Below are 26,804 nucleotides of genomic sequence, written 5' to 3' on the forward strand. Positions count from 1 at the left end.
TTGATCCACAACCTATTTTCACTATTGTCTTGATTGTGATACAGTAGTCTTTGAGCCATCAGGGGTTCCACTTTTCTGGTTATTCCCAGTTCTTCAGAGAGAGACAGCCTGCCATTTCACTCTTTGCCATTTAAATTTGTTTGACCACAGCGGAAGCATCTGTTGCCACACACTTCCATCAAACTTGGTATGAACTGCTGCACTACTAACAATAATTTCATGTCGCTCATTGGCCTAGTGCAAGACTTTCAACTGGATGGCACTTCAACAACATGCTTGTACCCAACATAGCCCAGTTAATCCAACAGAGGCAAGGAGACTTACAGCAGTTTAACATGGAATCCAAACCATGTGTCATTCCTGGCGATTGCTCACATCATTGAGATGTGAAGGCTAGGTTAAAATGCAGACTGAAAAATCCATGGTCCAAATAAGATTATATCCCGTGAACTCTCAATTTCCAGACACGCGCTTTATTGCTAGACCACTGTGCCTAATAATTACCACATGATACTCCACATTAGCAGTGAGCTGCACCATTTTGTTTTGACTACTGCAGGGGCATACTATGGTTCTTTCGGTATGGTGATTTCAATATGTACTGGGACCAAGGACAGGCACGTGCTAAGAAATGCACTATTAATTATTTAACTCTATTTTTTGAGTCAATAATTAAAACTTTATGACTAACTCTTTTGTGTTCATTGTACAGCCACTGACATACTCAGCTTCAGCTTCATTTAATAACTATAAGTGTGTGTTCTGGCAGTGGAGACAGCAGTCTCCTCATTTGATTGAACCTTAACTGAGGAGCAACTGACAACTCTTGAGACATGTGAGGGATGGTAACTAACCTGTAGTTTCAATTAGACCACAGTATTATTACATGAGGATGCTGTACAGGAATATTTCTCATATTTATGGTAGATCACAAAAACTATGAAACATTTAAAGAATACAAATAACATAGAAAGAGAAACATGTTTATTATCCACCAAATTTGGCCTGCAAATTATATACTTCTTGTCTTATAAACCACTAAATGTTTGTTATTTGCTGAAAGAGAGAATTTATTTGCCTCATTAGCTGTGCAGTATGTTTAACTACCAGATATTTCTGTGTAAGCAATGAGATTTTCATGTTACCCATGTGCTCATTCCTACTTGGGGCATATTTTTATGCACAACTTGTTCCTCTTTCCCCTTAAACTTCCAAGATTTTTCAGTGAAAGAGAGCACTAATTTAAGAATATTTGAAAATAAAAAAATTTAGCCAATGTTGAACAGACTCACTCGTGCTAGCTACACCACAGAGCACACAATTTAGTAGATATTCAAAGTCTCCATTTAGTTCCATATTCAACAGAAAGCGTGTTAACTGTTTGCAACTCTAATTGACAAAGTTTTCATTTTGTAACACTTGAAGTAACCTACATAATTTTAATACTTAAGCAACCAGTCCAATTCAATTTCATTCTCCCTAACAAAAATTTACTGGAGAAAAGAAAGGGTTTATCATTTTAAGTTTTCTGTCACAGCTTTTGTCAGCCATAAATATTAGCAGACACAGTACTGAATGTCTACATTTCCTTTAATTAAATTTCCTGTGTGACTAAATTCTTGCACAAACAGCACAAGAATTATTTTGTGCAAAATTCTTGTGACAAACTACAATGATACTGGATCATGTCATGAGTCAGTTAATTGATTCAGAGAGTGTTAATAGGGACTGCATTAACACCAAAATAAAAACTAGTTAAAATATTATATAGATACACCTGGATTTTCTTTTTTACAAATGATTTAAATTAATATGAGTATGTAACTGATGTATTATTTGCTACCACATACCATTTTCTACAAATACTGCATCCAGCTTACCACTACGAAGGTATTACTTTACTTTGTCACATCCAGGGTGTCCCAGGAGGAAGGGTCAGTATTAACGGATATGACAGGAACAATTATCCGGAGCAAAAAAGTCTAGCAAACATGGGCTCTTAAAATGCATACCTTAAGAGCTATGAGTTCTGCTTCAGCTTCGATACTATGAAACATATCTCTTCTACTGCAAGCTCTTTGCTTTCCACATTTTGAGATGACATAGTATGGACCAAAAAAGAGGAAACTGTCCAGTAAACCTGGCCTCTGAAGTGCATACCTTAAGAGTTATGAGCACTTGTTCAGATTTGTGACTGTGAAACATCGCCTCCACCGAACAAGTGTTCATAGCTTTTAATGTATGCATTTTACAGCCCATGTTTACTAAACATTTTTGCTTCTAATGATTGTTCCTGTTCTATCCCTGACTAATGACCATTACTCCTGGGACACCCAACATAATAAACATTGTACACATTAAGTAAAAAGATTATTCATCAATTTGTATCAGATGTGTTTTTGGAAAGCAGTTAAAGCAAATTTTAAAACTTACTAATATAAAAAAACCTTAGATAACATTTACAAACCATCACATACTTTATGCCTCAGGAATACATAGATACAGAAGGCCATTCCCAGAAGAGAAATTGCGAAGAGAACCAATATAAACTTCACAGAATCTTGATAAAATTTAAACCCTATGGGTTTAGGGAACATGATGGATCGGATTAATTCGCCTTTTAGAGTAGAAAATCCTGTACGAACTACAAGAGCAGAAACCTGGAAAAAACACAAGAAGTACTTACACAACAACTAAAAGAAGCATGCATTCTCAATGCAAAATAATACAAGACTCCAAAATAATATACCACAAGGATAATTAAATTAAAAACAATAAATGAGCAAAACAAAAATAAAGTACAATTCAATTGATAAACTTTTTAAACTTCCAAACATGAAAATCTCATGAACATGTTTCTGAAATGGAAGGTGAAACGTCACAGTTTTCAAATGTTTTGCATCAAAAGTACTATTCACTTGAGAGATATGTAAAATTATAAGGAGACTGACTGGCTAGTACTTACATTCATACCACTAATGGACACATCTAAAAGAAGGAAAAAACTATAGCTAGCTTTCAGAACTGTTAGTTCTTTCGTCAGGAAGGAAACAGAAGTAGATTTGGGAAGGCCAAAAAGAAGAGCGGAGATTACTCAGACTACAGATTAAAAGGGACACACTGATGGTTAGAATGTAGGGAGACAAAGATGAAGGGGGAGGTGTCAATGGGAGGAGGAGGAGGAGGTGTCAATGGGAGGAGGAGGAGGAGGAGGAGGAGGAGGTCGAAAATACTACATCAGTAAGCACTGAGCCAGCTTCAGACCAGAGATGATAAGGTAGAGTGAGAAGTAATGAAGTATCAAGAGGAAGATAAATGAGACCCGGAATGAAGGGAACAATTAAGAACTAGCAGAAAACTGTATAAGGAGACAGGAAAAAACTAAACACAAACATGCACATACACATGCAGGAGTGGGAGGATGGAGGGAGGGGGGAGGGGGGAGGAGAGGGAGGGGGGAGGAGGGGGAGGGGGGAGGAGGGGGAGGGGGGAGGAGGGGGAGGGGAGGAGGGGGAGGGGGGAGGAGGGGGAGGGGGGAGGAGGGGGAGGGGGGAGGAGGGGGAGGGGGGAGGGGGGAGGGGGGAGGGGGAGGAGGGGGAGGGGGAGGAGGGGGAAGGGAGGAGGGGGATGGGGGAGGAGGAGGAGGGGGAGGAGGAGGAGGGGGGGAGGAGGAGGGGGAGGAGGAGGAGGGGGGAGGAGGAGGGGGGGAGGAGGAGGGGGGGAGGAGTGGGGGTAGTGGGGGGGGGGGGGGGTGTAGTGGGGGAGTGGGGGGGGGGGGGGAGTGGGGGTGGGAGTGGGGGTGGGCGTGGGGGAGTGGGGGGGGAGTGGGGGTGGGAGTGGGGTGGGGGAGTGGGGGGCAGAGGGGTGGGGGGGGGAGTGGGGGGAGTGGGGGGAGAGGGGGGAGTGGGGGGGGGGGGAGTGGGGGGGTAGTGGGGGTGAGGGGGTGAGGGGGGAGTGGGGGAGGGGGGAGTGGGGGGATGGGGGGAGTGGGGGGGAGTGGGGGGTAAGTGGGGGGGGGGGGAGTGGGGGGTAAGTGGGGAGGGGAGTGGGGGGAAGTGGGGGGAAGTGGGGGGGGGGGGGGTGAAGTGGGGGGGGGGGGGAGTGGGGGGGGGGGGGGGGTGAAGTGGGGGGGGAGTGGGGGGGGGGGGGGGTGAAGTGGGGGGGGGGAGTGGGGGGGGGAGTGGGGGGGGGGGGGGAAGTGGGGGGGGAGTGGGGGGGGGGAGTGGGGGGGAAGTGGTGGGGGGGGAGTGGGGGGGAAGTGGGTGGGGGGGAGTGGGGGGAGTGGGGGGAGTGGGGGCGAAGTGGGGGGGAAGTGGGGGGGAAGTGGGGGGGGGAAGTGGGGGGGGGGAAGTGGGGGGAAGTGGGGGGGGGGAAGTGGGGGGGGGGGGAAGTGGGGGGGAAGTGGGGGGGGGGGGGAAGTGGGGGGAAGTGGGGGGGGGAAGTGGGGGGGGGAAGTGGGGGGAAGTGGGGGAAGTGGGGGGGAGTGGGGGGGGGGGAGTGGGGGGGGGAGTGTGGGGAAGTGGGGGGAAGTGGGGGGGAAGTGGGGGGGGGGGGGGGGGTGGTGGGGAGTGGGGGGGGTGGGGAGTGGGGGGGGAAGTGGGTGGGAAGTGGGGGGGAGTGGGGGGAGTGGGGGGGAAGTGGGGGGGAAGTGGGGGGGGGAGTGGGGGGAAGTGGGGGGGGAGTGGGGGGGGGAGTGGGGGGGTGGAGTGGGGGGGGGTGGAGTGTGGGGGTGGAGTGTGGGGGTGGAGTGGGGGGGGGAGTGGGGGGGAGTGTGGTGGGGGAGTGAGGGGGAGTGAGGGGGAGTGGGGGGGAGTGGGGGGGAGTGGGGGGGAGTGGGGGGGAGTGGGGGGAGTGGGGGGGAGTGGGGGGGGAGTGGGGGGGACTGGGGGGGACTGGGGGGGACTGGGGGGAGTGGGGGGGACTGTTGGGGAGTGGGGGGAGTGGGGGGAGTGGGGGGAGGGGGGAGGGGGTAGGAGTGGGACAGAAGACAGAATGGGGCACAGAGGGAGAACAGGAAAGTGGAACAGGGGTGTGTGGGTGTGCGGGCGCGCGGTGTGTAACGAATAAAAGATGTTGTACACGAGATTAAGTCACAGTAAAATGAAAAAGGAACTAAAAGGAAGGCATAGGAAATGACACTAGCTGACCACTCATGTAAAATTTGGTGTGAGCAGTCACCCTGAGAACATGCTAAAACCATTGGACTAAAATCTTGGTGAAAACAATGGACAACTCACAAAACTTCAAAACTCTACTTACATTTGTTTGATCATTACGGAAAATAGATTGTAGATCCATCAGCAAATCAGCTGCAGCCCACTGGTTGGAAAATAAAACGCAGTGCAATAAAATTTAGTTCACAGTGATCTGTACGCCACAAGTGTCAGACATTGGTGGGTCCTCTCACTGGAGCAAGAAGCCATGCAGCAAGGGGCTGTGTCCTATGCAAAGATGAGTGATGAGAACCTCATCCCATCAACATGGCTGGATGGAGGTATGCCACGTCCAAGTTGTAGGCTTTACTACATGCAGCCTCTTGTCTGTCACTTCCAGCCACTCATCCTCCCATCGATGCCAGACACTGGAGCTCAATAGTGAGATGGTAGCATGCAGGGGGATGGCACACTGGAATACCAGAGGATGAAGACACGCCTCATTGGCTGCTAGATTCACTCTTTCATTCCCCACAATTTCCACATGCCCTGGTACCCAGCAGAAAGACACCTCCAACCCCACTTGTAGTTGGAGGAGGGCATCCTGGACAGTCTGACCTCCTTTATCTGCAGGGTACAAAAGTGTCAGCAAGAGTAGGACACTCAGAGAATCAGAAAAGACAAGAAATTTAACACTGGAAGAGAATCTTATCTGCTCCAGTGCCCGCAAGATCACAAATAATTCTGCATCAAAGACAGTAAAGGCTCGAGGCAGTAGGACCTTGAGGACACAATCTGGGAAAACAACAGAGCAAAGAACAAAACCCCGTTCCGACCCATACATAAAAAGAGCTACACAGTTACGGTGCTCAGATAAAATGTCACAAAATGTCGCAATAAAAATGGAAGCAGGAGTGCAATATCTCCTGTACCACACCAAATATAAAATCACTCTGGGCGTCTCCAGTAACCTGGGTGGCAGATGGTTCAAACCCCGGATTTAGGGTCGTACTTGCTCAACACCAAGTGATTCCAGCACATGCTGCACGCAGATCCCAAATGGCACTGTGACCCATGGACAGTTGGAGAAAAGAAGTTCCAGAGGTGGATGAACAACAGTATAGTGTGTGGGTGAAGTCAGAGCTGCAAGGAACTTATATGCCTGATTCATCACGAGGAGCTGCCGCCGAATAGTGAGTGGCAGTTCCCTGGCCTCAACACAGAGGCTGGGTATGGAACTGGTCCTATAAGTAGCCATGGCCAGCTGAATCCCCTCATGGTGGACGGCATCAATGATCTACAAATAAGAAGGCTCTTCAAATCCATACCATGCAGAAGCAGTCTAGCTGCGAACACACAAAAGCCCTATAAAACTGGAGGAGACGTGCCCTGTCCACTCCCAAGACCTGTGGCTAAGGCACTTTAAGATATTCAGTGCCTTCAGGGTTCTGGCTTTCACATCCCTCAGGTGTGGCAACTATGACAATTTCGAGCCAAAATATGATTAAAAAGAAAACACACACACACACACACACACACACACACACACACACACACACACACACACGAGAGAGAGAGAGAGAGAGAGAGAGAGAGAGAGAGAGAGAGAGATCTGCAGAAAACTGAAAACCCGTCTCTGTGGCCCACTCCTCTAACCTCTGTTGCAACTGATGGTTCACTGTTGCTGCACTGGAGAAGGAACAGAAAACAGTAAAATCATCCACAAAGAAGGAGCACTCTACGGGACTTCTCACCATGGATGTGATACTGTTCATGAGACCCAGAAAATATTAGATACAGGCTCCCAGGTAGATGCTATTTTTCTTGACTTCCAGAAGGCGTTCGATACAGTTCCGCACTGTCACCTGATAAACAAAGTAAGAGCCTACAGAATATCAGACCAGCTGTGTGGCTGGATTGAAGAGTTTTTAGCAAACAGAACACAGCATGTTGTTATCAATGGAGAGATGTCTACAGATGTTAAAGTAACCTCTGGTGTGCCACAGGGGAGTGTTATGGGACCATTGCTTTTCACAATATATATAAATGACCTAGTAGATAGTGTCGGAAGTCCCATGCGGCTTTTCGCGGATGATGCTGTAGTATACAGAGAAGTTGCAGCATTAGAAAATTGTAGCGAAATGCAGGAAGATCTGCAGCGGATAGGCACTTGGTGCAGGGAGTGGCAACTGACCCTTAACATAGACAAATGTAATGTATTGCGAATACATAGAAAGAAGGATCCTTTATTGTATGATTATATGATAGCGGAACAAACACTGGTAGCAGTTACTTCTGTAAAATATCTGGGAGTATGCGTGCGGAATGATTTGAAGTGGAATGATCATATAAAATTAATTGTTGGTAAGGCAGGTGGCAGGTTGAGATTCATTGGGAGAGTCCTTAGAAAATGTAGTCCATCAACAAAGGAGGTGGTTTACAAAACACTCATTCGACCTATACTTGAGTATTGCTCATCAGTGTGGGATCCGTACCAGATCAGGTTGACGGAGGAGATAGAGAAGACCCAAAGAAGAGCGGCGCGTTTCGTCACAGGGTTATTTGGTAACCGTGATAGCGTTACGGAGATGTTTAACAAACTCAAGTGGCAGACTCTGCAAGAGAGGCGCTCTGCATCGCGGTGTAGCTTGCTCGCCAGGTTTCGAGAGGGTGCGTTTCTGGATGAGGTATCGAATATATTGCTTCCCCCTACTTATACCTCCCGAGGAGATCACGAATGTAAAATTAGAGAGATTAGAGCGCGCACGGAGGCTTTCAGACAGTCGTTCTTCCCACGAACCATACGCGACTGGAACAGGAAAGGGAGGTAATGACAGTGGCACGTAAAGTGCCCTCCGCCACACACCGTTGGGTGGCTTGCGGAGTATAAATGTAGATGTAGATGTAGAACTATGGCAAAGAAGGTAACACTTGAAACACTCCCCTGAGGGACGTCATTCTCCTGCTCAAAGAGATCCGACGGAGTCACCAACTCAGGTCCTAAATAACCGCTGACACAGGAAAGGCCATATGTTGTTTTGCAAGAATACAGTGTCTTGTAGTAGTATCTTACACCTTACTGACATCAAAGAGTATACCAATACAGGAATGTTTCTGTAGGAAAGACTGCTGAACAGCTGCCTCTAACAGGGTCAGGTTGTCAACAGTGGACTGAAATCTCCGGAATCCATACCAAGAGTGGCTAAGGAGTTGCCTGGTCTCTAACAACCAGACCAGACAATGGCAAACCATTTGCTCCATGGTCTTTCCTGCACAGCATGTTTAGGCAATACTCCGATAACTACTGGGACATGTGCAATCCTTTCCTGGTTTCAGGAGAGAAATGAAAAGTGCCTCTCCACGAGCTGGGGAAGTTACCTGTCTGTCATGTAAGATTAAAACATTTTTAAGAATAATTTCCTTTGACGCTGCTGGCAAATGTCGAAGCATGCAGTACAGGATTTTGTCGCGACCAGGTGCAGTATCACGAGTCTCAGACAGGGCCGATTCCAGCTCCCACAGGTAGAAAAGATAGTTGTAAGTCTCAGAATTGTGGGATCTGAAGGCCAATTCTCCCCTTTGTACAGATGCATGGTAACGATGAAATGCAGGATCCTGGCTGGCATTGGCAGTGGTTTGTGCAAACTTCTCTGCCTGCGTCTGAGCTATGTCTCTGGGAGCTATTTGGAGACATCCCATTTCAGCACTGCTGCTATTGGTTAAATGACAGTGTTTACCAGAAATCATCCTGATTTTTTCCCATACTTTCATAGAACAAGTGGAATTGTTGATGGAGTTCAGGAATGCTTGCTATGACCTGTTCTTGCTCTCCTTAATTACACATCCAGCTTTTGTACGCACGACTCAAAAGGCTATGAGGTTTTCTGCTGTAGGGTGACATTTTAACCGTGAAGAGCCACACGCCTGTCCCAGATGGCTGAATGCCACTCATGTGTCCACCAAGGTACAGGATGCCTCTTATGACGACCTGAGGACTTTGGGATGGACAAGTCAGTAGCATGATGCATCACCTGCATGATGTGGTCCACCCACCCATGGACGCTGTTGTGGTGTCCAAACACAGCCAATTGTCTGAACAGCATTCAGTTAGTCCTGCTGACCATCCATGTTGGTGACTTCACTTCAGGTAGTGTCCCATTCAATAGATGAATGAGGAGTGGGAAATGGTCACTGGAATGAATACTGTCAATGACCTCCCTCTGAACAGAATCTACGAGGGCGGGAGAGCAGAAAAAGAGGTCGATGGCTGAGAATGACGTACTAGCAGTGCAGAAATGAGTGCGAGTAACTGTGTTGAGGATTCACAGCTCGTGAGACATCATGAGACTCTCCAGATCCTGAACCCGATGCCAAGTAGAGGTCGAGTCCCACAAGACACGATGGGCACTGAAGTCCCCCAATAAGAGAAATGGTCACGGTAGTGAGAGCCTCAGAGTCTATTGCATCTGGTGGACATAGATACAGTGAGAAAGCAGTGATCCTCTGATACCCATGAATTTCGACAGCAACTGCTTGCGTGTCAGTAGCCAGGGGGAGGTCAGAGGAGTGATGCGCGTTGTTGACAAACACAGCAACACGTCTCTTGGGTCTCTCCCAAGTCAGGTCATCTTTTCCGTGAAGGGCATAGCCCCATATCACAGGATTGTCAGTGGCTTTAAAATGTGTTTCTTATAAACACAGGCACAGGGGGTGTTGTTCCTGCTCTAGCAGTTTCAGTTCCTCTGCATGTATCCTGAACCAGTTACCACTCTACTGTAATATAAGAGCTATCTATCATGAGGGTTGCTTCTTTTACCCCATCTTTCTGCTGAGGAGGAGAGCCCGTAATGGGTGGGGGCTCTGTCTTGGGGCGGATAATTGCCCCCATCTGACATCAAGCTTTATTAGCTCTACCAGAGAGTTAAGAGAGATGTCAGATAGTATAATATTGACATCGTCAGACTGTTTGCTACCCAACTCAATCAGTGGGGGACACTTGGCCTTTGACTTTTTGCCCTGGGTAGGCTTTGGAGCCACAACAGGGGCAGCAGTAGTAGCAGTGGACCAGACTGAACCTTAGGGGGAGCAGGGAGCCCTGCAACATTAGCAACCACAGACTCGTCCGATGTTTTGAGAGGAAGTGTAGCCTGTAAAGAAACTGTAGCAGCACAATTACACTGACAAACACAGGTACTTGTGCTAACACTAGCTACCTCTGTGTAGCAGCATCAGTTTTCTGTACTGGCTGTTTAACAAATGACGCAAAGCAGGTAGTGAATGTTTGGGGGCGGGGGGCTGCATGGCCTTATAAATTTCCTTGGCCTCACCATAGGGGATCTGTTGTGTGGTTTTTATCCCCGGTATCTTCCGTTCTTCAAGGAAGACGCAGCAGTGCCTATTCTAGACAGGATGAGCCCCAGAGCAATACACACACTTTGGAGGAGATGAACATCTGACTACTCCATGGGCAGACTTGCCACAAGTGGCTTCTCCCTTACATCCAAGTGCAGTGTGCCCAAATTGATGGCATTTAAAACAGCGGATGGGACTGGGGACATAGGGCCACATGGTTATGTGAAGAAAACTTGCCTTAATATGCTCCGGGACTTTTGTGCTATTAAAAGTGAGGCTTAACAAGTTGGATTTAATCATATTGCCTTCCACCTTTTTCATAACATTCTGCACATCTACAATTCCTTCTTGGGCCCATTCAACTTTCAGGCCTTCTTTGGGGATGCCTACCACATCTGTGCAGGTCACAACACCATTACTGTAATTTAATGTGGGATGGTATATTCCCCAAGGGTTTTGGCTTCTGCAGGTTTGTTACTTGTTGGGAACTTGATGTCTGCACCAACAATGTTCCATTTTGTAACCACTTTACTGATTTTAAAGTACCTGCAGTCCCCTCTAAACTCTTTTCAAAACTCCCCTCCTTCCATTTACTCAATAAAAACATACTCTGGCCAGCAGCATGCATTCTGTTACAAACCCACTTAAATTCTTTAATGTCCCTGTGTCTGGAGGACTGGGTACATGAGCCCTCTCATTTGATTGGGTGTTAGTACCTAAGAGTGGCCCACCCATTCCGCTGGGAGGTGGAAGAGAAGACTACGAAGGATCCATCTCGGTTCCATGAGCAGCTAACGAAATAAAAGTCCACCCAGACAGAGCCCTACATACCCAGGCAAGCCTTGTAAAACTGAGGTGCAGCAGTTTCCCCAGAGGTTGCCTGAAGATCCCTGTTCCCTATGACACACAATGTTCCACTGCTGTGCCTTACAGTGGTAACTGAAGCATGCTCAGAGCTTATGGTGACAAGGGTCTGGTGGTGCTTACCAGTCCCCAGCTCAGGAACCCTGGGATCACTAAGCCTGTACCCAGCAAATGAATGATAAGCTCGAGAGTGACAGGGGGTGGGAGATTTATTTTTACTTCTCACTCCGTCCTCCTGTCATCTCTCAACTGAAGCACTTACTAACGTACTATTTTTGGCCTACTACTCTCTCTAACACAATCTCCCCACCCCTTTTCTCATATTTGTCTCCCCTCGTCCTCACAAGACGTACATCTTTCTCAACCTGAGGCATGAGTGATCTACTCCTCCTTTCCAACTGTCACCAATTTCTGCCATTCTTCCCCCCACCCCCTTTTCTTCCCTGAGGAACGCAGTAACATTCTGAAGGCTAGGTAGTTTTTTCCTTCATGTACTTTATGAAGTCCATCACCTTCATCAGTACAATAACTGAGGTGCTAAAATAAAGCACAGTATGACTCAGCATAACTTGTCAGTTGGCATCAATAGGCACCTATGATGATCGTATGACAAATTTCAGCTGTTTGACCATTTAGTATCAACAGTTTAACCATATCAAATTTACTTTCTAGAAGTACAGGCAGACAATTTAGAATATCATAAGTAATGGAATACATACAATGAGACAGTAGTGAAGACCATACAACGAGTTGCATGTAGTCAGTTAAAGAAATCACACAAAATTTATTCAGATTATTTCAGAAAAGTGGGGGAGGACAGATAATTTTAGTTCTAAGAGCAAGGATTGAGAAACAAATTTAAATGTGCGAAGTCACAATCAATCATTTTGGACTTGAGTAACAATTAAAATAAGTCCCATGAAACCAGGCCATAATGGATGGAGTCAATATTTATCGTTATCTAGTAGTTAAAGTTATCTACTTAAGCCATTCTCAAGTGAAACGTAAATGGAATATGGACACCTACATCGTTAACAGAAAAAATACATTGCACGACAGAAAAAGTTAAGCGCCCAGACGACACAGTCAGGTGTTAATGTAACTTTCTATATTTACATACCATGGGCAGTTAGAAAATGACTTGGAGTTTCAGTTCTCTGTAACAAGTAGAACTGCAACCAGTGTACACAGGTGTTATTCATGTTTGGTGTTGTTAACTGACACGGTTTGGTATATACGAGGGTCACTGCAAAAGAAATGCACACAATTTTTTTTTTTTTAAATCCATCTTTCATTCTACATGTTTGAAAGTTTTACAGTGTGTGCATACATCCTTTAGGAACAATATTTTCATTTCTCCACATAATTTCCCTCTCTCTCAACTGCCTTACGCCATCTTGGAACCAGCACCTGTATACCCGCACGGTAAAATTCTGGACCAACCTGTTGGAGCCACTGTTTGGCAGCCTGCACAAGGGAGTCATCATCTTCAAACCTTGTTCCATGAAGAGAGTCTTTCAGTTTCCCAAAGAGATGATAGTCACATGGAGCCAGGTCAGGACTGTAAGGTGGGTGTTTCAGTGTTGTCCATCCGAGTTTTGTGATCGCTTCCATGGTTTTTTGACAGACATATGGTCGTACATTGTCGTCCAGCAACAAAACATCCTGCTTTTACCAATGTGGTCGAACACGACTCAGTCGAGATTGAAGTTTCTTCAGTGTCATCACATATGCATCAGAATTTATGGTGGTTCCACTTGGAATGATGTCCACAAGCAAGAGTTCTTCGGAATCGAAAAACACCATAGCCATAACTTTTCCAGCAGAAGGTGTGGTTTTGAATCTCTCTCTTGGGTGAATTTGCATGCCACCACTCCATTGATTGCCTCTTCGTCTCTAGTGAAAAATGATGGAGCCATGTTTCATCACCTGTCACGATTCTTCCAAGAAATTCACTCCACCATTCTTGTACTGTTCCAAAAGTTCACTACATACCGTTTTCTTTGTTTCTTTGTGAGCCACTGTCAACATCCTGGGAACCCATCCGGCACAAACCTTTTTTAACGCCAACACTTTCAGTATTCTGCAAACACTTCCTTCCCCTATCCCAACATAGCATGACAATTCGTTCACCGTGATGTGATCTGTCTGTCAGCAATCACCAATTCATTAACACTCTGCACATTGTCTGGAGAGTGTGCAGTACAAGGCCTGCCACTGCGAGGACAATCCTCAATATTGCCGTGCCCGCTTTCATCACGTAACCTGCTTGCCCACCGACTAACTGTACTGCGAACGACAGCAGCATCTCCAAACACCTTTTTCAACCTCTTGTGGACGTTTCCCACTGTCTTGTTTTCACAGCACAGGGATTCTATGGCAGCGTGTTGCTTCTGACAAACGCCTAGTGTAGCAGCCATCTTGAAGACATGCTGTGACGGCGCCTCTCACGGGAACAGGTTGAACTAAGCTTGAAAACAAGCGGGAAGGACGTATCTACACACCGTAAAGCTTTCACACATTCAGAATGAAAACTGTATTTTTACAAAAATAGTGTACATTTCTTTTGGAGTGACCCTCGTAAAATGGACATGAACAGTGCCATACTGCAGATCTGAAATGGCACCAAAATGCTCTTTTATTTAAGATAAGGGAGATGGAACATTAAGAGCTCTCTGAGAACATCAACAATACTTTTGTTTACTTGTTCTCTCCATTTCTAACCATAACTGTATCACTAGTTCATCAGCTCTATTTTATGCAAGACATAATCAGGATTGATAAATCAGCAGAAATAATGATCAATGAATCCCATCCTATGTGGGTTGCATCTGAGATCACCAAAGCTTGTCAGCACAACCTTTTCAAGAATCACCAGGGTATCACTTCACCGGTATTCAACATGCTGACACTACTCAGGTGACTGTTGTATCACCAAGAATCAGCTTACACAGAGGCATTTGATTTACTATTGCCTAAAACAAGTTGCAGTCTGAAATTGGGATCAGTTCAGAGGAGGTAAAGATATTAATTCTTATGGCTAGAGTTACCTAGAACATCCTCTGAGAAATTAAAAATTTGGGACCAACTGCAAATACATTGATTACAGACACTTACACCATCACATAACAATAATTAAACAGTCATAAATGTACTTCATCTTATTTCCCCTCACACAGTTCATTCTTTGAGAGAAGGTGATAGGAACTTATCCTTAACGAAGATTACACGGTGCCCAGAATATACCCTTGTGGGGACATAGAGATAACAGATTACTGCTTGGTGAAGGCAGTCAGGAGAAAGAAAGTGGATTGCTGAAATTTACTTCAGAGTGACACTTTAGTGATTTACAGAAATTTTATTTTATGATATTACCAATGTTGAAAAAGACCATAAAAGCAGCATTTGGAGATTAATTGTGAATCTTGTTAAGATTTGCTGCTTGTACTTGTATTCTGAGAGGTTTCCCAGTATTCTTGCAAAAGTGAATAATGTGAACAAAAAAGTAAGACAAATCAGACAGCTGTTACAGAAAAAACACACCAAAACAAAATGACTTTAAAGAATTGGTATAAAAAATTTGAAAGGAATCTCACAATGGTAACTACCGTATTTACTCGAATCTAAGCCACACCTAAAAAATGAGACTCGAAATAAAGGAAAAAAAAATTCCCAAATCTAAGCCGCACCTGAAATTTGAGACTCGAAATTCAAGGGGAGAGGAAAGTTTTAGGCCGCACCTCCAAATCGAAACAAAGTTGGTCCATTGTAATATGAGACACAATTTAGGTCAAATGAATGACGATACAGCTACAGTAGTTTGATTCGAGTCGAAAGCTTAGCAGTTAAACTTTACCAGGTAGCCATTGCTATGCGTCAGGCGCTCCGTCCGTATTTATACGGATACCCTTCCTTTTTCACGTGCTTCGTCTGGTTTGAATCGATTGCTTATTTTGCTTTGATCTGATAAGTGCCGTGTTCTATGTTATAGGTGTTTACGTCAGTCACTCTAAGCTGAAAATGCATTACTATACTGTGTCATGCATTGTTTGTCGCATTCTGATAGTGCGTGTTTACGGCATGTCGCTGCTCGCAGCATGGCTTGCTTTTGTGCGCGCTACCGCCGCCTACAATTAAAAAAAAAAAGAGAGGAATCGTCTCATTAGCGAAACAATGGCAAGAGACTGCTATTTGTTGTTACTTACACTGCTGCTTTCTTTGACAATGATCAACAAGAACCAAATAATAGACTGCGTATGATAGAACATGTACTGAACGAGAGTTAGGCGAAAATTTTTCTCCGTTTGAAAATCTTTGCGGCCGCTTCTTTAGTACATCAAATTCTGCACAGAAATTAGTCGTCTTAGATTTAAAAATCTGGTCAGTTGCCGTGCTTCATTTCTGACTGTATCACTATTAGGCATAAGAGTAATACGAATATAAACATGACACGATACGTATATTCTTCCGCGTTTGCTGTTGTCTCACACTAGTTTCGTAGTTTATTTGGCAGACACGATTTAAATGAGATAGAAGTAAACACGAAAGAATACATGGCAAAATGTTTATATTCGTATTATTCTTATGATGAAGACAATACTGCATGTGATTCACATTTCATCAGGTTCCTATTAGCAACCATCTCTTCTCACAGGTAGGAAAAAATTCAGAACGTAGAGTTGGCCATATTGACAAAAATCCCAGTATTACCAGTCGGATTTTCGTAGTACATTGAAATTCGAAGATGAACAATACGGACTTTGTATTTACTTCATTGGATAATGTATGAAAATGCAGTGGTCGAAACTCGGGCGGAGAAAAAAAGCTCGTCTTCCAATTTTTTTATTTTTATTTTATTTACTGACGCAAAGGTTTTGGCGCCAGTATTTGTCTTTGTGCCTACAAAGGATGCCTGTGTAGCGCTACATATATTCGACGGCAGAAGTTAGTTGTGGCGGCACCTATCAACATTTTTCAGAACTTCTGCTTGCTTTGCACTCGATTCTAAGCCGCAGGCGGTTTTTTGGATTACAAAAACCGGAAAAAAAGTGCGGCTTAGATTCGAGTAAATACAGTATTTAGCTTTTGGTTGGTTGTTGTGGACAGTTACCCATTCCATCAAATGGCTTTAGTTCAAAGTCCAGGAAAAAAATTATAAGGTGATTGGTGACACGAGTCATTAGGAAAAGAGGGGCAAGTTCTCGGCCAGCACATGGGCTGTCTGTCCTTTAGTAAAGAGGACTCACTCATGCAAAATGTGTCTTAGTGATATTCTTCAACCACATATTTGCCCCCCCCTCTTTACCTATCTTATGACTTCCACATTGCTGGCAATGGGTTATACATAATGCTGGTGACTACTATGAAGGTCAGTAAAACTTTGAAACACGTATCTATTTTGTACAAGCTGTAAATAAATAGTTGCCACTATTAAAGTTCCAACCCTCGTATAGGTACAGACAAAAAAATGATTACAGTTCCAGAAAACATGGATGATTTATTAGAGAGAAAGAGCTTCACAAATTGAGCAAGTCACTAACATGTTGGCCAGTATCTGGCCCTTGTGCAAGAAGTTATTCAGCTTGGCATTGAATGATGGAATTATTGTATGTCCTCTTGAGGGATATTGTGCCAAACCCTGTCCAATCGGCACATTAGATCATCAAAATCCCAAGATGGTTGGAGGGCCCTGCCCATAGTCCTCCAAACATTCTCAATTGGGGAGAGCTCTGGCAACCTTGTTGGCCAAGATAGGGCTTGGCAAGCACTAAGACAAGCAATTGATATTCTTGCCGTGCACAGCAGATGTTATCTTACTGAAATATAAGCTCAGGATGGTTTGCCATGAGGGGCAACAAAATGGGGTGTAGAATGTCGATGTACCACTGTGCTGCAAGACTGCCACAGATGACAACCAAAGCAGTCCTGATATGAAAAGAAATGGCACCCCAGGCTATCACTCCTGGTTGTCACACTGTAAGGCTGGAAACAGTCATGCTGGTATCCCATCACTGCCTGAAGTGTCTCAGAAATGCCTTTGCTGGTCATCAGGGCTCAATTCAAAGCAGTTCGCAGCACTGCACACAGTTCTTCTCTAGTCAATGAGATCCTAAGTCTCAAGACTTTTTGCAGGTGATGCAGTTATCTATAATGAAGGATTGTCTGAAAGAAGCTGCACAAGTATTCAGTTAGAGATTATGATATGATTTTAAAGTACTGCAAAGATTGGCAACTTTCTTCAAATGTTTAGGAATTTAAAACTGTCCACTTCACAAGATGAAAAAACATAATGGCTTACAACAACAACATCAATGAGTCACAACTGGAAGGAGTCAACTTATACAAATACCTGGGTGTAACACTTTGTTGGGATATGAAATGGAATGATCATGTAAAGCCAACCATAGGTAAAGCAGTTGGTAGACTTTAGTTCGTTGGTAGAATACTATGGAAATGCAATCAGTCTACGAAGATCATTTACAAATCACTCGTGTGACCAGTTGTAGAATACTTGTTTGTATTGCCAGTAATATGTAACCACAAAAAACAAATTTCATTCATAATTTCATTTAATGAGTGATGCCACTAGGTGGGAATTTTAGGTGTTGGTTCTTGTTGCACTGTTCAGGATTTCAGAAACAAATTCGTTGGTGAGTACTGTTCAAAAGGTATCCAAAAGAACAGATACCATCTTCACATAGATAAGACTTACCAGCCAATGTTCTTCAGTGCAGATGCCCTCACATAGCCATAACTCTTACGGTAATCAGTAGATTGACTACCGCGAGCCATGAGTATGGTGGGAAGGACACTACAAATGTAGTGTGTGGACAGTGCATTGGAAATGTGGATCTCACAGGGAGAGTGCCAGAGATAAGTCCCTGCAGTCGCACTATCCTCTGTGTCCTCGATGGCTTGGTTGGATAGAGCGTCTGCCATGTGAGCAGGAGAACCCGGGTTCGATCCCGGTCAGGGCACACATTTTCAACTGTCCCCATTGATATTTATCAATGCCTGTATGTAGCTAATGGTCTGGATTTCATTTTAATTTCAACATCTAGTGAGGTTATCATGGATTCTGAATGTGAATTAATCTGGGTGAAGTTAAGCATTAAAGGTAGGACAAAAATGATAACCAGATGTTTCTACAGACCACCTGTATCAGAAGCAGTAGTGGTACATCACTTCAGAGGGAACTTTCAGAATTTCGTGATTAAGATTCCTGATCATGCTGTTGTAATAGGGGGTGACTTCAACTTGCCAATAGAGATCAGTGACACCCTACTTTTACTCTTTTCAAGGAACTAGAAAAAAGGTGTAAAATGCAGGATAATGGAAAAAGGGGGAACTAATGTTGTAAACATTAAAAGTTATGTATAGGATCCCCACTTGCATTTTTGCACTTTATGTATGATATTTGTACATAATAGGTATCGAAGTACTTGTTAGAGACTTGTTTGTATCTAACGATAGTTTATTAGCCAATAAAAACTACCGATGTAACTGGAAATGGTAACTGTCAGGGAAGTAGAAATGTTTGACTTAATTTAATTTCCCTCAATCTGTGTTTGGAAAGTCTGCAAATGTCATTCATTACATAAATAATGAAATACGGCATCAGTTACGTATTTTTTCCATGCTTAGCATGACATGGTTCGAGAATTTGTTCTTGTTGCGAAGTGCAAATATTTACATATATATTTTTTTTGTGGTGTTTGCATATGTATCGTTCTGCGTGTCTTGTACTATAATCATCTTTTCGAGATTATCATGTATTGTACCTCCTTAATTGTGTAGAAAACCCCACACATGCAAACTATCACTCATATTATCTGTTTGTGAAACATCACAAAAAATACTTACATAAATATGTGCACTTGACAACGAGAATAAATATTTGGAACATGTGCTGGCAAGCATGAAAAAATATGTAATATATGCACAAACAATGTTGACACTCGGCAGGGTGTCTGATGGGAGTGATTGTGTATGGAAAATGCCTTTGTGGTTTCCCCCAGAAGCCACTGCACCGAGTGTCAACTTAGTTTGTGGATAAAGTAACTGGTGCTGTGTTTAAACCATAAACATTTGCCGCAAAGTGAGCAACTGTGTCAACTAGCACTAAAAGTGGCCAACAATGAAACACATTAAATATGGTTCAAATAATGCAAATTACGACAATCACAACAATCCCAAAGATGCACATGTGCAGTAGAGACAGTTTGGAAATGGTAGTGATTGGTCATGATACCTTTATTCTAACGAACTTAGTTACTCTCATCAGCCACCACGTCTAACATTGCTTGGCAGAGTCAGGAGACAAAGATGAAATGTTCAGACGTTTCCCAGTTTACCACTTCAGACCTGCTGAGTAGATGCCCTGGTGCCAAGAAACTTAACCATATAACATTTGTAAACACTACCTGATGGCCAGTGCCATGACATTGTAATGTAACGTCTGTCACACCAATTCTTTCCATGTGCCATTGGCAAATGGGGAAGGGAAGGGGGGGCTCCGTGGTACCAGAAGTACCTCTGCCACACACACCTCCAGGTGGCTTGGAGGGGGGAGGAGGGGTACTGATGTAGATGTAGCTGTAGATGTAGATGTTCTCTCAAGAGTTTAAACAATAACACAGACACCAAAATACTTATAATGAATATACAACACAAACTCTTGTACTCTGCACATCCAGCATTACCATCAGTTCCAAGACGCAACCGCCACGTTTGTCAAGTTCCTTGAGCGAGTGGCTAGCCATCATCCGAACAAGCCAATGTGGAGAGAAATTTTCAAATTTGAGCACAGCAAGGTCAGCAGTCATGAGGTAGCCTCGATACACAATTGTGCATACATCAAGATCAGACTGTTAGAAGATGAAGTGAAGGAGGCAATGACTTCAAAAACAGGAATCGACATCAAGATTATACAGCTTTAAAATAAATCTTGTCTCAGTTGTATGTTAACAGAAGACTTCAATTAGTAATGTCCCACAGTTAACTAATGACTCCTTTAGTAATGTTACATCTAACACATCAGAGGTAGGAGACAATACTGTTAACAACACCACAGTGCACAGGACATCAATGCATGGAGAGGGCTGCAGCAAATGCAAGCCTGACAAACTTAAAAGTTTTGAATAGTGAGCAGAGCAAGCAGAAAAGCCAAAGGGATCTGATTGACAACAAAACAAGCATGGAAAGTTGCAACAACAACAATAACTTTAAGTGTGTAATACCGTAGAGACCTGGAGATGACAAAGAGCATTCAGCAGTAATTAAGAACATTGATTACGGCCCGATGATGAAGTATTATTAAAAATTCTTTGTTAAGTCATACTACGTCCCTTTCTTGAAGAAAGGTTCCACAAAAAAGGGAATAAAGCATCTGTTAGATTGGGGCATCATTGAAAAGGTAACCATTGACTACCTTCTTCAGAAACATAGCAGAATCACTAAAAACAGTTTGATCAGGGCAGGTTCCTGACTCCAGGAAACTAATGAGCAACAATATTTACACTGACAAACATAAAACATAGCTGAGAAAATGAATGGAGCCACTAACAGTAGCCACTGTAAGTAAAGTGCAAATGATCGTATTTAATTAAAGATTCAGTCAGTTTTAGGCAAGAGATGGGTATAAGAACTCAGCTACTATGAGCATCAGTGATAAGTAATGCACTGTGCACTTACAGCCTGTGGTAGAGGAAGTATGAAAAGTAATAACCTAGATTGCTCCACAACTGCTTGGCCAAGTTCAAAAAAATTTTAAGGTTTCATATATGATGGAAATACCAGAGAAACAACAAATAATTATGTCATACTGTAAGGCTTCTTGTGACAAAATATAATTAATTTTATAGCTGTATAAGAGGATCAAATTTATTTTGTACATTTGTATATAAAAGCAGTAAAAAAAGGAAGTGCTAAGCATGTGTAGTGTGGCAGTATTTATATAAAGATGAAAACAAATATTATTATGATTATGTTAATCTGCATTCAATGGAACTGAACCAAAAACAGATGAAAATAGCTCCTGCATTATTAAGGTAAGAAATCAAAAAGTCTTCAGAGCTTTTGTGGACAGCTTCTACTAATTTATGTTAAATGAGAATTATGAAGTACATATGTCAATCCCAGAAATTTGAAGAGGAACAAGTTCTTGTCAATTATACCAGGAGAAAATGTTTTAAGAGTAAAGGAGGCACTCACTGAAAAATGCTCACACATGCGTTTGCCCTCACACACCCATGTTGAGAAACGATTTACTCTGTAAGCTAGTAAATTTTCTGATTTTTTTGTGTGTGCCTGTTGGTGACTCATGTTTCCACTTTTTGGTACGTGGACTCACTTGCTTCTAAAGTATTTACATTCAACCAAAACTTTCCCATTATACAACAACAGGGGAAAAAGTTGTTAGTCTATTCCCTGTACTTCCTGCTAGCAACTTGGAGAGAAAACATGAGCAATGTGAAGCTTAGGCTAGTCTCAACCCTACTCTTATCAACAGTGGTGCCACTTGCTGTCTAGGTCACTGCCATCACAAACACCTGCAACTAACCCACAACTGAAACCACTTTTGCTGTCCCTGGAGAGCTATCATCATTTGTGAAAAATCCTGCAGACTTCTCACAATTTTCAATGTATGTTTCAGAAGAATATTAAGTATTCTTTATTCCACAGTACAGAAAATAATTTAACTTTAAATTGTGTAATATAAGACAAAATTATTAAGAATTAATATAAGTTGTTGTTACATTTCAGATTCTGATAGTCTTGTGTAAAATGTTGTTTATTTTAAAAATATTATGGCTTCTTTAATATGTTTCACAGAAAGGGGCTTCAAAGTGGCTGTGTGAGGAGTACCAGTGTTCTCAAAGTGCTCTTCTGTAAACAATGATCTGTTTAATTTATAATCTCATAACATTTGTTTAATACTGTGTACTGAGTGATAATACATACTGAGATGTCAAAAGTCATGGGATATCTCCTAATATGTTGAACCACCACCTGCCTGGAATAGTGCAGCAACTTGCCATGGCATGGCCTCAACAAGTTGTTGGAAGTCCCCTGCAGAAGTAATGAGCCAAGCTGCCTCTACAGCCATCCATAATTGCGAAAGTGTTGCTGGTGCAGGATTTTGTGCACGAACTGACCTCTTCATTATGTACCATAAATGTTCGCTGGGACACATGTCAGGTGATCTGGGTGGCCAAATCATTTGTTCAAACTGTCCAGAATGTTCTTCAAACCAATTGCAAACAGTTGTGGGCCAATGACATGGTGCACTGTCACCCATAAGAATTCAACAGTTTGGGAACATGAAGTACATGAATGGCTGCAAATAGTCTGCAAGTAGCCAAACATAACCATCTCCATCAATGATCAGTTCAGTTGGAACAGAGGATGCAGTCCATTGCATGTAAACACCATTATGGCGCCACCAGCAATTTGCACAGTGCCTCATTGACAACTTCGGTCCATGGCTTCGTGGGGTCTGCGCCACACTTTAACTCTACCATCAGCTGTTACCAACTGAAATCAGGAATCATCATCAGACCAGGCCACTGTCTTCTAGTCTTCTTCGGTCCAACCGATATGGTAATGAGCCCAGGAGGGGCGCGGCAGACAATGTTGTGCTGTTAGCAACATCACCCGCATCAGTCGTCTGATGGCACAGCTCATTAATGCCACATTTTGTCACACTGTTCTAATGGATATGTTCATTGTATGTCCCACATTTATTTCCATGGTTATTTCATACCGTGCTGCTTGTCTATTAGCACTGACAACCCTCTGCAAATGCTGCTGCTCTCAGCCGTTAAGTGAAGGCTGTTGGCCACTGTGTTGTCCATGATGAGAGGTAATGTCTGAAGTTTGGTATTCTCAGCACACTCTTGACACTGTGGATCTCGGAATATTGAATTCCCTCAGTTTCTGAAATGGATTGTCCCATGTGTCTAGCTCCAACTACGATTCTGCATTCAAAGTCTGTGAATACCCATCACGCAGCCATAATCATAATCATGTTGAAAACCTTTTTACATCAATCAGCTAAGATAAATGACAGCTCTGCCAATGCACTGCCTTTTTATACCTCATGTATGTGATACTACCACCATCTGAATTTGCGTATATTGCTTTCCCATTACTTTTGTCACCTCAGTGTAAGTTCAGTTCATGTTCATAAACTTAACTGCAGTGAAATTCAGTTATTGTGCCAGAGAAAGGAGTGTGGAAGTTATATGGTTTGGTTATTTATTTAAATGTTGCAAGTACTGCAGAAATGTGAGGCAACATTTCTTGCCTTTTAGCACAATTCAGGGCAGTTTGGGGAGAGAGAGAAATATGATACAGCATCATACAGAACAGCCTTGCAGAGGAATACAAGGGATGTTTGAAAAGTCCGTGCAAAAATGAAAACTACTTATGTGTTTGGGGTGAACCTCTTGTATTTTTCGACAGTCTCCTTTTAGACTTGTACACTTTGTCCAATGCTGTTCCAATTTGTTGATCCCTTCTGAATAACAGCAACTGTCCAAGTCGGTAAAATAGCTGTTAGTTGCTGCACTCACCTCATCATTTGAATAAAATCTTTGTCCCACCAGCCATTTCTTCAAATTGGGGAATAAATAGCAGTCCAATGGAGGGAAGTTAATTTTGTGACTACAACTGCTGAGGCGTGTGCTGGTGCATTGTTGTGATGGAAAAGGGACTTTTTTGCGGTCCAATCTCCGGCGTTTTTCTTGCAGCTCCGTTTTCAAAAAGTCCAATAACCATGAATAATATGCACCTGTAATAGTTTTACCCTTTTCCAGATAGTCGATGAGGATTATCCCTTGTGAATCCCAAAAGACAGTCGCCATAACCTTTCCGGCCAAAGGCAGATTCTCCCTTGGTAACCCATTGTTTAGATTGTTGTTTGGTCTCAGGAGTATAGTAATGTATCCATGTTTCATCCACAGTGATGAAACGACACAAAGTCCTGCAGATTCTTCCTGAACAGCTGCAAACCATCCTTGCAACGCTTCACATGATTCCGTTTTTGGTCAAGCGTGAGCAATCGCAGAACCCATCTTGTGTATAGCTTTCTCATGCCCAAATGTTTATGCAAAATATTATGTACCTGTTCATTCGAGATGCCCACAGCACTAGCAATCTCACGCACCTTAACTATTCTGTCATCCATCACCATATCATGGATTTTATCAATGATTTCTGGAGTTGTAACCTCCACAGGGCGTCCAGAACGTTCAGCATCACTTGTGCCCATATGGCCAGTCTGAAAATTTTGAAACCACTTATAAACTGTTCTAATCAAAGGTGCAGAGTCACTTTAATGTTTAACAAGCTTCTCTTTAGTCTCCTGAGGCATTTTGCCTTTCATAAAGTAATGTTTAGTCACCACACAAAATTTTTTTCGTCCAGTTTTTGACAATCACTCGACTTCCTTGATTCACACGAATGCCAAACACAAAGAAATAGACCAATATGGCTGAAACTTGGTGTGCATTCTTTCCAAAGATGCTACTAACTGAACATGACCTCAATACGTGCTGGTGATGCCATCTCTCGGACTTTGCATGGACTTTTCAAACGCCCCTCGTACTTTCGCTGATGTGAAGGCTGTGCATAGAAAATGCAAGGCAACACGTATCTTGGAAGGATGAACTCTATCAGGCCCTCAGCTGTCATCTGTTCACATCTCTGGAGTGGTAAATTATATATTTAGCTTTTCCTTGTTTCCCTAGTAGTATATTTCTTAAATTTCATGTGTTTTTCTATTTAAGAGGTTTGATCATGCCTTTTCAACTATAAGTTTAATTTCATGCAGCCTGTAGCACAATTTTCAATTCTCCTGAACAGCCAGCTACACAGCTCAGTAAGGAATTAGCATCCACTGGTAACATGTTAGGAGGATGGGAAGTTGCACATCTAGGTTTGTGTCTGCTTTGAGTTTAGTTCTTCAGTTAGTCTTGCTAGGATAGGTAGGATGTGTTTACAGTGTGTGCGGATGCAAGAGGAGCTGGCTGGAGTTTGCGAACAGCTGAATGCACATTTGGCTATGGTCAGATGCCTTCTGACTGCTGACTTTGCATGTAGCAGTGTCAGAGAATCTGGCATGTTACATGGGACACGCCAGGTGTCACTTGGTTTGTCCATGGGTTACATTGCCAAGAAGCCTCCTAACATACCCAATGTGGTGAATCCACCCTCACAGCAGGGTGGGTGGTGGGTGATAATGCTTTCATGTCACCCACGGTGGAGGCAGCTGTCCGTCTGACCTCACCAATTCACCTTGTTAGTGAACAGGTGGCTGTTCCTTCAGCAGGGTCCAAGCAAGCACATGTCAGCATGGGTTTGCTAGTTATCGGGAGATCCACTGATAGGCACATTATGGAGCCCATGAGGAAGATAACATTCAGGACTGGAAAGGAAGCCAGTATACACTCTGTAGGTCTGCTGAGGGGACCACATCTGAGATGTGGAGGCAGCCTTACCTGCAGCTATCCAAGTGTGCTGGGTGCAGTCATCTGCAAGTTATGGCTCACATTGGCAAAATAATGTCTGTTTCATGGGTTCTGAGGCCATCCTCAGTTCATACAGGCAGCTAGCGGAGGTGATGGTGAAGGCTGCTGGCCTTGCACACATGGTGCAGGCACAGCTCGCAATTTGCTGCATTGCTCCCAGAGGCGATAGGGGTACCAAAGGCTTCATCGACTCTGTCATGGTCTTGGTTGCAGAGGTCTGGACCTGTGTTACCGGGTGAAAAATTGTAGGAATCCCCTTGACAGATTTTTTGGTTGGGTTTGGAGATTAAAGGGGGCTAAACTGTGTGGTTATCAATCTCTTTTTTTCTTAGTCACACAGGTCTCAGATTAAGACCATACCCCAAAGGAATCCTATCGCTTTAAGTCTGGTGAAGGAATAAACTGAGTAAAGCTGTATGTGTAATCACACTGAAGTAGAAAACTAAAGTATCAAGCCAAAGATTGAAATCATTAATGAGAAGGAAAATGGTGTTAAAAGCAATACAGCACATGGCCTTGGCTCGCTTGATCACAAGAATAAAAAATGATGAACCAGTCACTCAGCAGCACTATAAAATTTCCAGCCTAAAAACCCAAGACAAGAGAAACACAGATGGTGAAAAGACTAAAACCAACTCAAAAAGACAGTACCAGAGGGGGCGAGGAAGAGTTATAATGCAGGTAGGGTGAAGGCCTGGGAGAGAAGGCCACTTGCCCACCCTTAGATTGAGTGATAAAAACACCCCTCTCAAAATGGTTCAAATGGCTCTGAGCACTATGGGACTCAACATATGAGGTCATCAGTCCCCTAGAACTTAGAACTATTTTAACCTAACTAACCTAAGGACATCACACACATCCATGCCCAAGGCAGGATTCAAACTTGTGACCGTAGTGGTCGCGT

At 43.5% G+C, this 26,804-nt stretch overlaps 1 protein-coding gene across 1 annotated transcript in view; it reads right to left on the minus strand.

Moving 5' to 3' along the window:
* The window catches only part of LOC124723027 (polyamine-transporting ATPase 13A3-like), a 288,432-nt gene that overhangs the window by 134,936 nt on the left and 126,692 nt on the right, over window positions 1–26,804 (minus strand). The window contains exon 7 of the mRNA XM_047248200.1: window positions 2,478–2,660. Within this exon, the coding sequence (XP_047104156.1) occupies window positions 2,478–2,660 (183 nt within the window). The remainder of the gene's footprint in view (window positions 1–2,477; window positions 2,661–26,804) is intronic.

The sequence above is a fragment of the Schistocerca piceifrons genome, chromosome X, assembly GCF_021461385.2.
Source record: "Schistocerca piceifrons isolate TAMUIC-IGC-003096 chromosome X, iqSchPice1.1, whole genome shotgun sequence".
Classification (NCBI taxonomy): Eukaryota; Metazoa; Arthropoda; class Insecta; order Orthoptera; family Acrididae; genus Schistocerca; species Schistocerca piceifrons.